This window comes from Mastigoproctus giganteus, chromosome 13 (genome assembly GCF_048544385.1).
Source record: "Mastigoproctus giganteus isolate SK-2022 chromosome 13, ASM4854438v1, whole genome shotgun sequence".
In the NCBI taxonomy this organism is placed as follows: Eukaryota; Metazoa; Arthropoda; class Arachnida; order Uropygi; family Thelyphonidae; genus Mastigoproctus; species Mastigoproctus giganteus.
In genome coordinates, this window is record NC_143587.1 from 96,291,209 (window position 1) to 96,305,014 (window position 13,806).

General features: G+C 34.6%; 1 protein-coding gene across 4 annotated transcripts in view; it reads right to left on the minus strand.

Annotated features, from left to right (window-relative positions):
- Nucleotides 1-13,806, minus strand: part of LOC150076271 (uncharacterized) — a 695,145-nt gene that overhangs the window by 369,664 nt on the left and 311,675 nt on the right. For all 4 annotated transcript variants that reach the window (XM_090388135.1, XM_090388136.1, XM_090388134.1 and 1 more), the window contains exon 3: nucleotides 6,762-6,934. In XM_090388135.1, coding sequence (XP_090244261.1) covers nucleotides 6,762-6,934 — 173 coding nt within the window. The remainder of the gene's footprint in view (nucleotides 1-6,761; nucleotides 6,935-13,806) is intronic.

The window sequence follows — 13,806 nt, forward strand, 5'->3', positions numbered from 1 at the left end:
ACCTGATCATTTCCGTGTTGCCAAAATTGTTTGACAGTTCATTTTTTCTCTTTAGGATGTCGCTTACCTGCGTCTTCCCGATTTTTAATTTTGCAGTGAGATTGCGAACACTATTTTTTTGCTGATCATAAGCATTAATGAGTTCGACTTTATCTTTTAAAGTTAAATGTTTACAAGAAGACATTGTGCACTTCACACGACACTGAACAAAACTGAAAATTTATCCCCAAGGGCTCACATCTGGTGAGTATGGGCTTGGCACACCCAGGGTCCTGAGCTGGATATCATCATTTTTCTTTTTCTTGGTGATTCCCTTCTACTTCTCTCTCTCTCTCTCTCTCTCTCTCTCTCAGGGTAACTGGGGAAATTTTTTTTTTGGCTGGTGCAGCATAAGCCTTGGGCTTCCTTGCACCATATGGCTAATAATAATATTAATAATAATAATAACTCAAAAGACAAAAAGGCCGACCAAATTCCCCCCCCTCCTGCACACACCGAATTCATCAGAAGTTTTACACATGCCTTAAAATTCTTGAAAAAGGGTTTAGAACCACGACGTAAACCTTGATAAAATTCAGAGAATCGGAAATAGAAAATAAACACACGATTGAGACAATACATGGAAGAAAAGTTTCTAGAAAAAGGGCCGTGAGCTCGCCCGCTGTCCGTTATGGGGAGATCAAATTAAGTGCTAATCTAAACGAAACAGTGCAGATTGCCTGCCCGCATCCGTTACAGAGAATGTCCACTAGACAGAAGCTGAAAACACGTTAAAACCAATAGAGGAGAGTTGGGGAATTTGAAAATGTCCGTTGTAGAGAGAGGTATCCGTTAGGAGAAGTTTCACTGTATATATACAGGTAACTGATATATACAGGTGATATTTCTGGAACCTAACCTCCATGTATAACATGGAGGTTAGGTTCCAGAAATATCACGCGTTATAGAAATCACATTATATGAGGTTCAGGTTCATACAAAATGTAGGGCTATGTTCCATAGTGTTTTTTTTTTAATTATAAAACAACAATGACATTCAACAAAAACATTTTATTCATTCAAGAATTCATGTAACTACCTATTTAACAAATACATAGCATAAAATTATAAAAATTAGGAATTTTACATAAATTTCATTGCACATAATGCATAAATTTCAAAATGAAATAAATGGATATTTTAGTCATCATCACTGTCTTCAGAAAAAATATTCGTAGATATTCTTTATTTACGAGTGGCCAGATGTCATTATAACTTGAAATCTCTTCGACATCATTTGTATAATTCTCACTGGGTACTTCAGCTGGTTTTCTTATCAAAAATTCGGTAATAAGACCTTGCTTGCCACTATGCTGCAATTTTTTAATAAGTTCATAATATGGAACTAAACAACTGTCCAATTGTCTTTTGAATTTTTCTGAGCACTCTGTTGAGGGATCATTATCCGTAAAATAACTTCCTAACTTTTGTGCCAAATTTAATCCTTCTGCTAATTTCTTTAGACTGAACTCTTTAACAGACTCAGCACAATCAGAATCTTCAGTTGAACTTTCCTCACCATTTGTATTTGGTTTGCTGTCTTCTATTAATTGAACCAATTCCTCCTCATTTAAATCTGTTTCTTCATCAATTAATTCACAAATTTCATTTTCAACCATATCAGAATATCCCTCGCCACCATGTGTGCCAGGTTTGTTATACGACTTAGTTCAGCATCCACAGGAGGTAAGAAATTTTGATTAAGGACGACATCAGGCCATATTTTTTTCCAGCAACCTTTCAGTGTAGAGGGTTTTAACTCTTTTACACATAGAGAAATAATTTTTACACAATTAAATATTGAAAACTCTATCCACACTTGAGGCAGTGTCATGTTTGAATTAGATTCCATTTTTTTCCAAAATTAATTCAAATGTTTGATGAATATAATACGCTTTAAATGTTGAAATTATCCCTTGATCAAGGGGTTGAATAAGTGACATATTAGGTGGCAAATAAATTATTTTAATATTCGGATGGGTTACATTATTTGAGTGCCCTCATGTGTTATCTAAAATTAGTAAAATTTTTAAGTCGACATTCTTTTTCTTTGTGTATCTTTCTATATCAGGCACAAAACAGTTAAAAAACCAATTTTCAAATATGCTAGCTATAAACCATGCCTTTTTGTTGGCTCTCCAATAAACAGGGAGGGTGGACTTGTCAATCGCTTTCATAGCACGAGGATTTAAAGATGGGTTAATTAACATTGGTTTTGTCATGTAATCACCTGATGCATTACTACAAAACAGTAGAGTAATTCTGTCTTTAGAAACTTTGAATCCAGGAGCTGTTTTTTTTTCATTTATCGATATATAAGTGCATTTTGGCATTTTTTTCCGGTTTAACCCAAATTCGTCTGCACTATATCCACCTTCTTCAATGATTTTTAAAAGTTCTTCTGGGAATTTTTGGGCAGCATCTACATCTACTTGGAGCTGAAGATTATAACAAAGAAAATTGCTTTTTAAAATTTTCAAACCAGCCCTTACTGGCACAAAATTCATGCTGAGAGCTTTCTTATGAAAAATCTTGTTCAAGTTCTTTTAAATATTGAAAAATTTTGAGAGCTTTTTGTTTAATAAGGTTTCCACTCAAAGGCATTTTCTTGTGAGTGTAATCTTCAATCCAAACCATTAGAGGTTTCTCCATTTTTTTTCCATTAAAATATTGTGTACATGAGCAATGCGCTTTGCACTTATCGTTGACCCAGCAATAACACTATCTCTGATTTTCTGCTCATTTTTTTTGATTGTACGAATTGTTGATTTGTTTAAATTCAAAGTCCTTGTTTTTCTCCATTTTTCAACTGATCCAAGATTTTAATTTTTTCTTCGAGAGAAATGAATTTTCTTTTCAATATTGGTTTTTTTTCCTTCTTTTGCAGCTTTGGTGGCCATTACTATAAAAAATAAATTTTTTATTTGCCAAGGGGTATTCCCCGAATAAATTCACTATTTATAACTACTTGCACAACAATTAACTCTTTATAAGGTAAAAAATTGGCACTACACAAAAAAATATGTATGTATGTATTTATATACATACATGCATCACACTACACAAAAAAATATGTATGTATGTATTTATATAAGGGGAAACACTAGTGTGTTTCCCCTTATATAAATTCTGTTCTGGCAACTACACCTGTTATACAAGCAGACACAAATTTAACAAACATAAAGTTTGATTTTTAAGTTGCATGGTAAAAGTGTGTGAAGAGAAGCGATACAAAAATTTGTAGATCGCATTTATTTAAAACCACAAACATGTCATACAAGGGTAGCCACAATTTACTTTTACCCCACATTATATCTAAACCGTGTTGTATAGGTACTGTGTTATATGAGGGTTACCTGTGTATATATATATATTTCCCTACCATTAATATCCTGACACCTGTGTATCGACAAATAATTTTTATTTACAGGAAAACTAATGTGTGCTGAAACTTTTAGCCTTTATAAACTTCTAGTCTCCACTGAACACTCTCCAACAGCTTTTGTAAATCCTCTCTGATATTTTTTGCCATTTGGCCTTCAAAAATGGCAATCAGTTCAGCTATGTTTTTTGGGCAGTCTCTCCTCACACACACTCAAAGATCCAATCAATTCAAAGGTTCTCTACAGGACTGAGGTCAAGGATCTAAGTTGGCCAGTCCAACTTTTCAATGCTCATATCCTCAAATCAATCCATCACACAATGCAAGCAGTCTGACATGAAGTGTAGATCTAACATTCCACACATCTCATCAATAGCAAATCCAAAGCATATGAAGGGATATGGGTAATATGGCAGGAGCTTACTGGCATTCGTGACACCAAACTCACCACTAAGTACATCTAATGATGCCTATACCCACACCACTTTATGCCTCAACGATCTACTCCTCCACTCTCCAAATGCACCTTAAGAAACTTCTCAACACTTAATAGTGGCTATTAAAGTGGATCTGAATTAAAGTTGATATGATTTCAGGAAAACACAAATACACAATCTCTCTCTAGATTGATTTGACAGTCAAACTTGGATGTTACCTCATAAAGCAACTAATGGTTGCACACAACATCCTTACTCTTGCACTACTAATCTCAAGACAATTGGACACTCCCTAGATAGACAACCTGCTCAGAATCCCAAGAGAAACCAAGATGAGTAAGACAAGCTTTGAAATGGTGCCATCTGGGTGGCGGTATCCACCAAGAATAAGTAACAGTCTTCTCCACTGGTGAAGCATTACTTATTCAAAGAAGTGCAATACCTCGGCCACTCATTGTGAAGGAATTCACAATATGAGATATAATTAAATGAAGCATTCATACTACCTTGGTAGTAGAAATGATGTATGTGCAGTAACCATACATAAACCAACTCCTTCATATTCTTAGGCATTTAGCCAAGAAATATTTTTAGCCCATATAGATTATAAACAGTCTGGAAACTGGCCTGGACAATTTTTGAAAGTGCAAAAATTACAGGATGCAGTTGCTACGGGAATTTTACCAATCCACAGAATTTCAGTTACTGGACTGCCACACATGGCTAGTCAGGCCATAGATTTCTTGAAAGGATTTGGCTCATGTCTGACTGATGGAGGGTTTGAATCATTTGCATTCTGCACTGAATTTAGATCACCTCAAAAGTCATTGGAAATGTCTTGCTGGGTGTGATCCAAACTGAAACCTGGGATGCATTCCTACCTTTGATACAGGGTTAAATTAGGAGCTAAAGTAACTATGAATCCAAATGACGTGGATCTGCAAATACAACCTGGTGAACCTAACTGATTCAATGAACTATCATAACAAAAACTCCAAAGAAATGTAAACAAATTACAGAGATTGTACTTTCAGTTTTATTTGTATGCTTTTTATGTTTCTTTATTTCTGGTTGCCTTCTAATTGTAGCATGAGTGAGTTGCCCTTTCCTCCGTGGATGTCTGTGGAAGAAAACCAATTGGCATAAAAAATAGAATAATAATAACAATAACCTTTCATTGCAATACTATTTCAACTTTTTCCTGCTATTGTGGTCGTATCTGCTTTTATCACATCTAAGATGTGTGTATATCAATAGAAAGTCATGAGATTTAATTTGCATACTGCCTGCCTGCATGGAGCACATCTTGGTGTCATTTTTAGAAGCAATTATTTACTTAATTTTTTTTTTTTTAATGCCTATCATTCCCTATGATCTCTTGCCGGGGGGGGGGGAGTTTGCCATTTAGAGGCAACCAAACTGACACTATTCTGCATATACACAGAATGCTCCAAAAGACACATACCATAAACAAAGTGTAATAACTTGACAAATACTGTTCACATTTTAGTTCCTGTTCATATAAATATGAACATTACATGCTAAATTTTAAATATTCTGCCATTTACTTCTAAACACTTCCTGATTATAAGGACACACAATGCTTCACTAATCTTTGTACATTCAGATATGATTTTACTGTAGTTCTGCAAATCGCTGATGATCTTGACATCCAATGGATTTCAAATGTCAGTCACATAAAAGAAATTATATGGCATCAGATCTGGCCATTCAAATGTTTGTTTCTTGTCTTGGGTGATCATGGACACTTAGTTCTCTTGAAAGAGTCAACTAACCTCATAATGATCATTAATTAATGTGCCTTTCAGTGTGTAGACAATTAAATTTCTCTACAACTAATCTGTGAACCTCTCCAAACAAAAATATTATGGCAATTTTTTCCTCTAATGTTAGTTTTCCTTCTATCCTGTCAAAATTAAGCCCTACAAGGAAAAACAATAATTAGGAGCTCTTTATTATTTTCTCCCATACAACTGTTACATAGAACCCAACTTATAAATAGAACTAATCAAACTTCAGTGAAGTGATGAGCTTAAGGCAAAATTCAAAGAACGGGATTCACTAAATTTTTATAAGTGCCTCTTGCAAGACAAATATCCTAATCGGCACCAAAAAGACAGCACTTTTTGAAGATTGTTTGGAAGTATGTACATTTGAGAACTGGCTTTTTCATTAATGAAGTTGAACAAACCAGAACAATGGAACCAACTTGTAATATAAAACTCAATTTGAATTTAAACATACTTAGCAACAAGTATGCACCCAATACTAAACATTTGGTTTCTGCTATAGAAGATGTACATTCATATTAGTTAGGTGTTACTATTTTTTAAATTACATTTTATGTTCATTATGAAGACATTTAGTGTTTATATCAATTAATTAATTATTTTGTCATGTCAAAAGCAATAAAAAGTAAATATATTAGTGGCATGCCAAAAAAAAATCTCTGCTAATATAATTGAAAATTTTCTCAAGCCCATTTTATTCTAATGCCCATAGACAAAAAGAAAAATGATGTGGTTACTTCAGTATAAAAGGTTATACACCACAGCTGTATAGCATAATGTACAACAAAAGACAACCATTGTTAAACTGCCACTGCTATCACATTTGTACTTATTTATGCTTTATGGCAGGGCTTTGGTTTGCAGTTTCAGAAACTGCAATGCATTTTCAAGACTACACATCCAATCAATGGTAAATTATCTCACTAGAGTGATGTGTGGGAATATCCCTAATGAGGAGATATGGTGGTTTAAAATCACATCAATTAATTTTCAGGCACCCTGTCTTACATACAGGGTGCCTGAAAGCAGGAAAACAAATTGGATTGAGAACATTTCTACTGAAAGTATCCTTAAAAAGAAAATTTCTTTCACCCTTGCACGAATATCCGGATCACTTTTTTCAGCAGCTGAGGTAGAGGCTAGAGTTTCCAAGGAGTCGGAGGAATCACCTTCTTCATATTCATACTGAAGCAGCTCATGTGTTTTATATGCAAACTCCGGATGTTTTTTCTTCCTTGGAAGCGGTGGCTCTATTGTAGAGTCAGCTAAAAAAAAAAAAAAAAATCAAAGTTAGGAAAGTATAAATTTTGAAATTTACATCTACCTTGAAGTTATTTCTTTTAAGAAGTTAAACTATAACTATTCAGATTTAATGAAGTTTAAATAATGTTTTTGTTACTTTTAAAAGTTTTTCTTTCATTCTGCAGAATATCTGTGCAAAAAAAAATTTTCATAATCATCCCTCGGTAATTGGGGGTCAACTGTGTAGCTAAACTACAAAAATAAGAACAAATAAAATATATCTTAGCAAAAACCATAATGGAAGGAGAATTTCTTACAATGAAATAGAAACTAACAAAACAAAGAAAAATAGAAAAACAGCCTAGTAAGAATGATAAGGATATTCTTGAAAGACATTTATTATATTAAAATAAATAAATCTTATATATATTAATGACAAACAATTACAACCTAAAAAGCTTTTTAAAATTCTACTGATCTTTAACAACATGAAAATCAACTCATGAACATATTTGTATGTACATAACAGATGATAAAAGACCATTTCAGGTGGCATACTTGATGAAATGATGACTATGGGCAAACTCTGCCCAATTCTATAAAGTGCAATAGTGTCACACTCACTTCTCCTTGCATCTGAAGCTCTTTTGCATCCAAAATAGATTGCCATTTGTTGTATATTAAATTTAAAAAAAAACACATACTCTGGGATGGCCACAGAAGATTAGAAGAGTTTACAAGCCAGACAATACAAGGACATCCATGTTTTTGCCAATCATATGTGCTAGAACCATCGCTAACTCAAATGCATACATCATGTTTGTAATAATAAAAAAATGCATTGCCAACCAGGCTAGCTGGGTGGGTAAAGTGCCTGCATGGCAACCCAAAAGTCGGATCAAAGTACTGCAAAAGTACCCCTGGTCGGGCTTGGATCAAAGTTTGTTGTTTGTTTGTTTGGTTTTTAGGAGCATTAGCAACTAAGGCCATATTGCTCCGGGATATGCGGTGGTCATTGCCTGACCTTTCCGCATACTTCGTATTTGGTGGTGACGGGCTCGAACCCCGGTCTAATCAAGAAGCGTGTGCTATGCACTGCTGCTCCTTCCCACCTGGCTACGGAGGCGCCTTGGATCAAAGTACTGCAAAAACCTTGGCCTTTTTTTTTTTTTTGGTAGTTGTTGGCACATCGGCCACAGAAGCCGATGTGCCAACAACTACCAAAAAAAATGCATTATTTACTCTAAGACCTTATAATTGCACCTTATGCAAGTATAAGGTGCAATTTTTTGAGTGACAATAACTCTAAGTCAGGATTAGTAAAAACCAAAGAGACACCAAGATTCTATGATTTTATTGTCAAGGAATCAAACTATGGTATTTTGATATGGGAGTTTTCCATACTACTGGTGAAGGTCCTTTTAATCTTAACCAAAACTTTTTGTGATTACCACATCAGAAGTCAATATCTGTTAGCATTAGCAGAGGCACATGATACAAGAAAGCAAGCTTATATAGCATCAGCCAAAAAAAAAAAAAAGAAAAAAGTCCATTCACTCCAAATGTTTGTCTAGTTCTGCCTTTGACTTATTTAAGTTGCTGACCTCCACTACAACAGATGGAAGTTTGTTTCAACTTCCTTATGTTTAACTTCAACAATTTCTTCTCCACTTTGCTCTCAGTTATTACAAAATCACTTAGATGCCTGTTAGAGTTTGATAAACATCTGACATTCCCCTCCTTGATTAACTCCTTATCTGTGAATGTAGATGCAAAATAGTCATTCACTTTATCAGCTACCTGTCAATGGTCAAACCATCTATTTTAAGTGGACCAATCTGATTATTCCCTTTCCTTCTATAGTTTGCATAAGTAAAGAACTCTTGCTGTTTTTCTTTGCATCCTTTACCAAAGATTTCTCGTAATCTGCCTTCTCCTGCCTAACCTACTTTGTGACTTGATTACAGACTAGCTTATATCTGCCATAGGCTCCTGTGTCTCCTGATAATTTATATGCATCCCATGCATTATACTTCTCCTACCAGCCCCATTAATTCAACTGACTTTCATTTAGGCCTGAACCTTGAGCAGTATTTCTTAGTTGATGTGAAAAGCCTAGTAGCCCCCAAGATTAAATCCCTGAAAGCTTCCCATTTATAATTCGCCATTGGTAGCATCATCAGTGGATCCCACTGTACAGAATATAAAAACTCTCTGAGACCACTGTAGTCACCTTTACGAAAGCAAAAACCCTTCCCCGTACCCCTGATGGAAGTTACATCTTTAAGTAAATCCCACATCAGTACACTGTGATCCCTGCCACCTAGTGGTTTCTTAATCTGAAAATTCTTAACCTATGAAGAATCACCATTGATAATCAGATCAAGAGTATTACTCTCTGTTTGCCTCTCGAACATGTTGCTGTAGGAAACAGTCATCCAATAGATCCACAAAAGTCTTGCTAGTTTGCGAGTGACCAACCCACAACTTCCAGTCAATATCTGGAAACTTAAAATCCCCCTTTATAAGACATTCTGATTTACTGAGCCACTATTTCTTTGCACAATTGCTCATTATACTTATCAGATTCATTAAGCCTATAACACACACACACCTATTCTCATTTTCCCTTTCCCAGTGCTTAGGTCACACCACACTGACTCAATATTGCACTGTCCACCAATGTCAATTGGATGCACTTCCTTAGGTTTTGTGTTTCTTAACTAACAGCATAACCCCCTTCTCCCTTCCTGTCTTGTCTATCATTTCTGTACACACAGGCACCATGTCTCTGATATCCCAACAATATCCATTTTTGATGTCTTGATCAGCACTTCAAATTCATAAAATTTATTTACTATACTCCTAGCATTGGTGTACCTGCAAGTATACATACACATATTCTTACTCTTAGTTACCCTAACAGAACCCATGTTGTTTGTTGTTTGGTTTTTTAGGAGCATTAGCAACTAAGGCCATATTGCTCTGGGGATATGTGGTGGTCATTCCCTGACCTTTCCGCAACCTCCGTATTTGGTGGTCATGGGCTCGAACCCCAGTCTAATCAAGACCAAAGTGTGTGCTACGCACTGCTGCTCCTGCCCACCTGGCTACAGAGGTGCCCAGAACCCATGTATTTATTTGTTCCATGATGACTCCCAGCAGCCCTTGAAATCTCCAGTACCTTGCTTTCCAGACTGCTGCTCATTCCAATAGAAGCAGGGCAAGAATCACTTTCACCTCTGCCTGCGGCTATTGTTAATCTATTAGTCTGTGAATCTTTCCAATTTCCGACCCACCGAACCCTGCCTCGATAGCATCAGCAAAAATTCTTGCACCCTTTCTATTTAAGTGTATCCGATCTCTGTAGAAACACTCTCTTGTTAACAAGCACAGACTATCAGGCCATAATATGGCCTGGTGGGTCATAACATGATCCTAAAATAATGTGTGTATTGATTATGAGATGTACAATACAAACTGACAAGATATATAATACAAAATGAATATGAATTTTTTTTAAAGAAATAATGAATATTAATAAAATATAACCATAGTACATACTCCTAGCATTTACTAGCATACATTCTCAAATATCTTCCAATAAAGTCAAAATTTTAAAAATATTTTATTACTGAATTAAAGATTGAGAAATTACTGTTAATCAATAAATAAAAAAGTTATTCAAAAATAAGAATTTTAGTTGGTTATTAGCAACATCTTTCACTAGAATTCCATTATTTCAGGAGGTCTTAAAATGTGGTGGAGGGGGATCAATTTCTTTTGTAATTTTGCCTCAGGTTTTAAATTTGATTTAATTTTGTTTATTTTCAATGAAACAGTTTTATTTTACAAAGTTATAATATTCTAGCACTATTTTTATTATATATAATTATTAAAATTAAATTATTAAATTTGTTAATTTTAAATTTGCTAAGCGAGCAACGTATTCCCATAAGGTAACGTATGTATTTGTGAGTTGTGGTCAGCATTATAGGATATTTCCTAATCAATAACGGAACAACAGCCATCTTTCCCACTGCTAAAATTAATTCTTTATTTTTAATAATTGTTCTTACAGTTGAACCGGCCAGTCCTAAATTATTGTGCACACATCCACTTGTCATTGACCGGAATCGATTTGCTTCAAAACATCTAATTTAATTTTCAAACACTTTTTTTTTTTTTTTACCTTTGTAGTCCCCATACACTGTCCAGACACTGCTTTTAAATTCTTATCCACCATTATTAACTCTATAAAAATGTAACTGCATTGCATTAATTATGCTACAACGTTCAAGTAAACTGTCTGTTACAGAAAATGTCTAACACTGTACTCAGTATTGATTAGATTTTGGATAAATGCATATAATGCAAATATTACAAGGAATACTGCATAATCCTTAACTTCATAATTTTTTCAAATGTTGATCTTGGAACTATGTAACAAGTCACTGTCACAAATGATGCTTCAATTAAATTAAATTGTGAGAGAATTTCACTGAGCATGGAAAAATTTCTCAAGTCGGCATGGGAAACATTTTAATGCTGTTTTGCTATTCATTCTCATGCTATCAATTACATTAGATGAAATTGATTTTGTTATAAACATGCCAAAAATTCAATCCATAAAAGAATTAAATTCAAAAATTCAATCTGTACGCTGGAAAAACAGCATTATAGTGAGTTATGACAGTGCTATAGTGAGATACGGGTTATAATATAAGAAAAGCATTATACCAAATCAGTGTAAAGTGAACTGCATTATAATGAGGGCCTACTGTATATCATTTGCTCAAGTGCATATATTACTTAATTTCAAATTTAAAAATCAGCTCATTCTGGTCTATATCACAAACTATTACTGGTTGAGACTTTTCGGATGACATAGTATTTATGCACAGAGTATATGTTCCTGTTCATGTGCGATTTGTCTATGCAGATGTATAACTTGAGGTTCATATCGCGAACAAACATATTATTCAAAAAAGGGTTTTCGTAATGTTTAACATTTTTATTCACATACCGATGTGTTTTATATTTAATTTTTTTTAGACTGCACTACATTTTATATTTCACTGTTAGCTTTTTTTTTTTTTTTTGAGCTCACATGAACAAGTCTGTTTTATTATCATCCCCCTTATCCATGACAGTTACTGTTTCCCTTCCCAAATTTTTAATGCTGAAGAAACTGCTTCAAATTTTGCCGGATCATTAAACATGTTAGGTCAACTTGATCTTTCAAGTTAGTATTAGTAGTAGCAAGTAATGCAAAAAAAGCAAAGTTATAAAGTGCATCAGCAATAAATAAATAAAACAAACAAACAAAAAAAAAAAAAAAACCCTTTCCACATCACTTATCCGTCCTCACCAACAATTTGTTTAGTTCTTCCTTAAATTTATTCAAACTAACCACTTCTGCAACAACAGATGGAAGTTTGCTCCAACAATCGACCATGGTGCTGGCTGAAGGCAATCTTCCACCCATCTTTCCTCAATATGAATTTATGCCCCCCCTCACGTGTGTAGTCTGAGCAAGAGGAAGAATGCCATCAGCATTGAGCTTGCTCGATCTTTTTAGAGATGCAGGTGTCTGCCCCCCCATGTGTTCAGGTCAGTTTTCTGTCTGTGAAGAGGAGAACCAGAGCTACTGGAAGAAACCTCATGACCCATGGCTTTGAGACTGGCTAAATCAAGATACTAAGCAGGAAATCCACGAGTACCGATATTCTGGGGGAGTGGATTTCTGCTCAGAATCCTGAGTTAGTACCAAGCAGGAAATGAGTAGAGTATCGACAACTCCGATATTCTACTCAGCACAGACTAGTGCACTTGCTAGCATGACTACAGGGTCCTGACCAAGCCCTAATTTATTATTAACAAATGGACTGAAATTTTGAAACCTATTATATACATATATTTGCAATTGGTTTACATATTTTCTATAAAAAATATTTACTGTAGTTTTGTATTTCTATTAATTTTAAATGCTTTCACTAACTACTGTTGGAAAATCATATTTATGTATTAAATAAATTTTTTAAAAACATGACTACCGAAATTTGTGAAAACTAGCTCAGAGAAACCACCTATCACAGTAATGAAAACAGAAAGCTTCAAGTAGGAGACAGTAACAGGAGGCAAAAGTTACTGGTTTTTATGCTTATAATACTTTCAAAATTGTTGCTGTTTACCGGCACACCTATAGTGCGATACACTGCATGGTTAACAAACTTGTTTTTATTTCTTTTACAAAGTATTAGTACTAGTGGCAAATGATGTAAGCAGGCAAGAAAAGAAAAAAATAAATCAGACAAAAAAGAAAAAAATTTAAAAAATTTCGACATCACTTGTCCATCCCCACTAATAATTTGTCAAGTTCTTCCTTCACTTTACTCAAACTACTAACTTCCAACACAACAGATGGAAGCATGGGTACCGGCAGGATATTTTGCAAGGTGGTGCATATGGGAATAAATTTTTTGCTTACCAAAATAAATTAATGAAAATATTAAAAATTGTGTATTACTTTGAAATCCAAAACTTGCACCACCTTGCACCATGCTGCAGGCCCCCATGGATGAAAGTTTGTTCCAACAATGAACTCTCTCCAGGCTGAAGGCACTCTTCTGCACATCTATCCTGCAACCATCCTTCCTCAATTTAAATTTATATCCCCTCATGTGCATAGTCTGAGCAAAAAAAAAAATGTATTGAGTAAGCCGAATGCTTCATCAGCATTCGGCTTATTTAAATTTAGTAGTATAGCATTATTTTATGATTTTCTGATTAATTTGGTGTATTTATTCTTTACTCGGCCTTGCAATTGCATAAAAGTATCGGTAAGGGTATCCACGTGTTACAAGTCGCAAATCCGCTGAACGAGAAGTTTTTT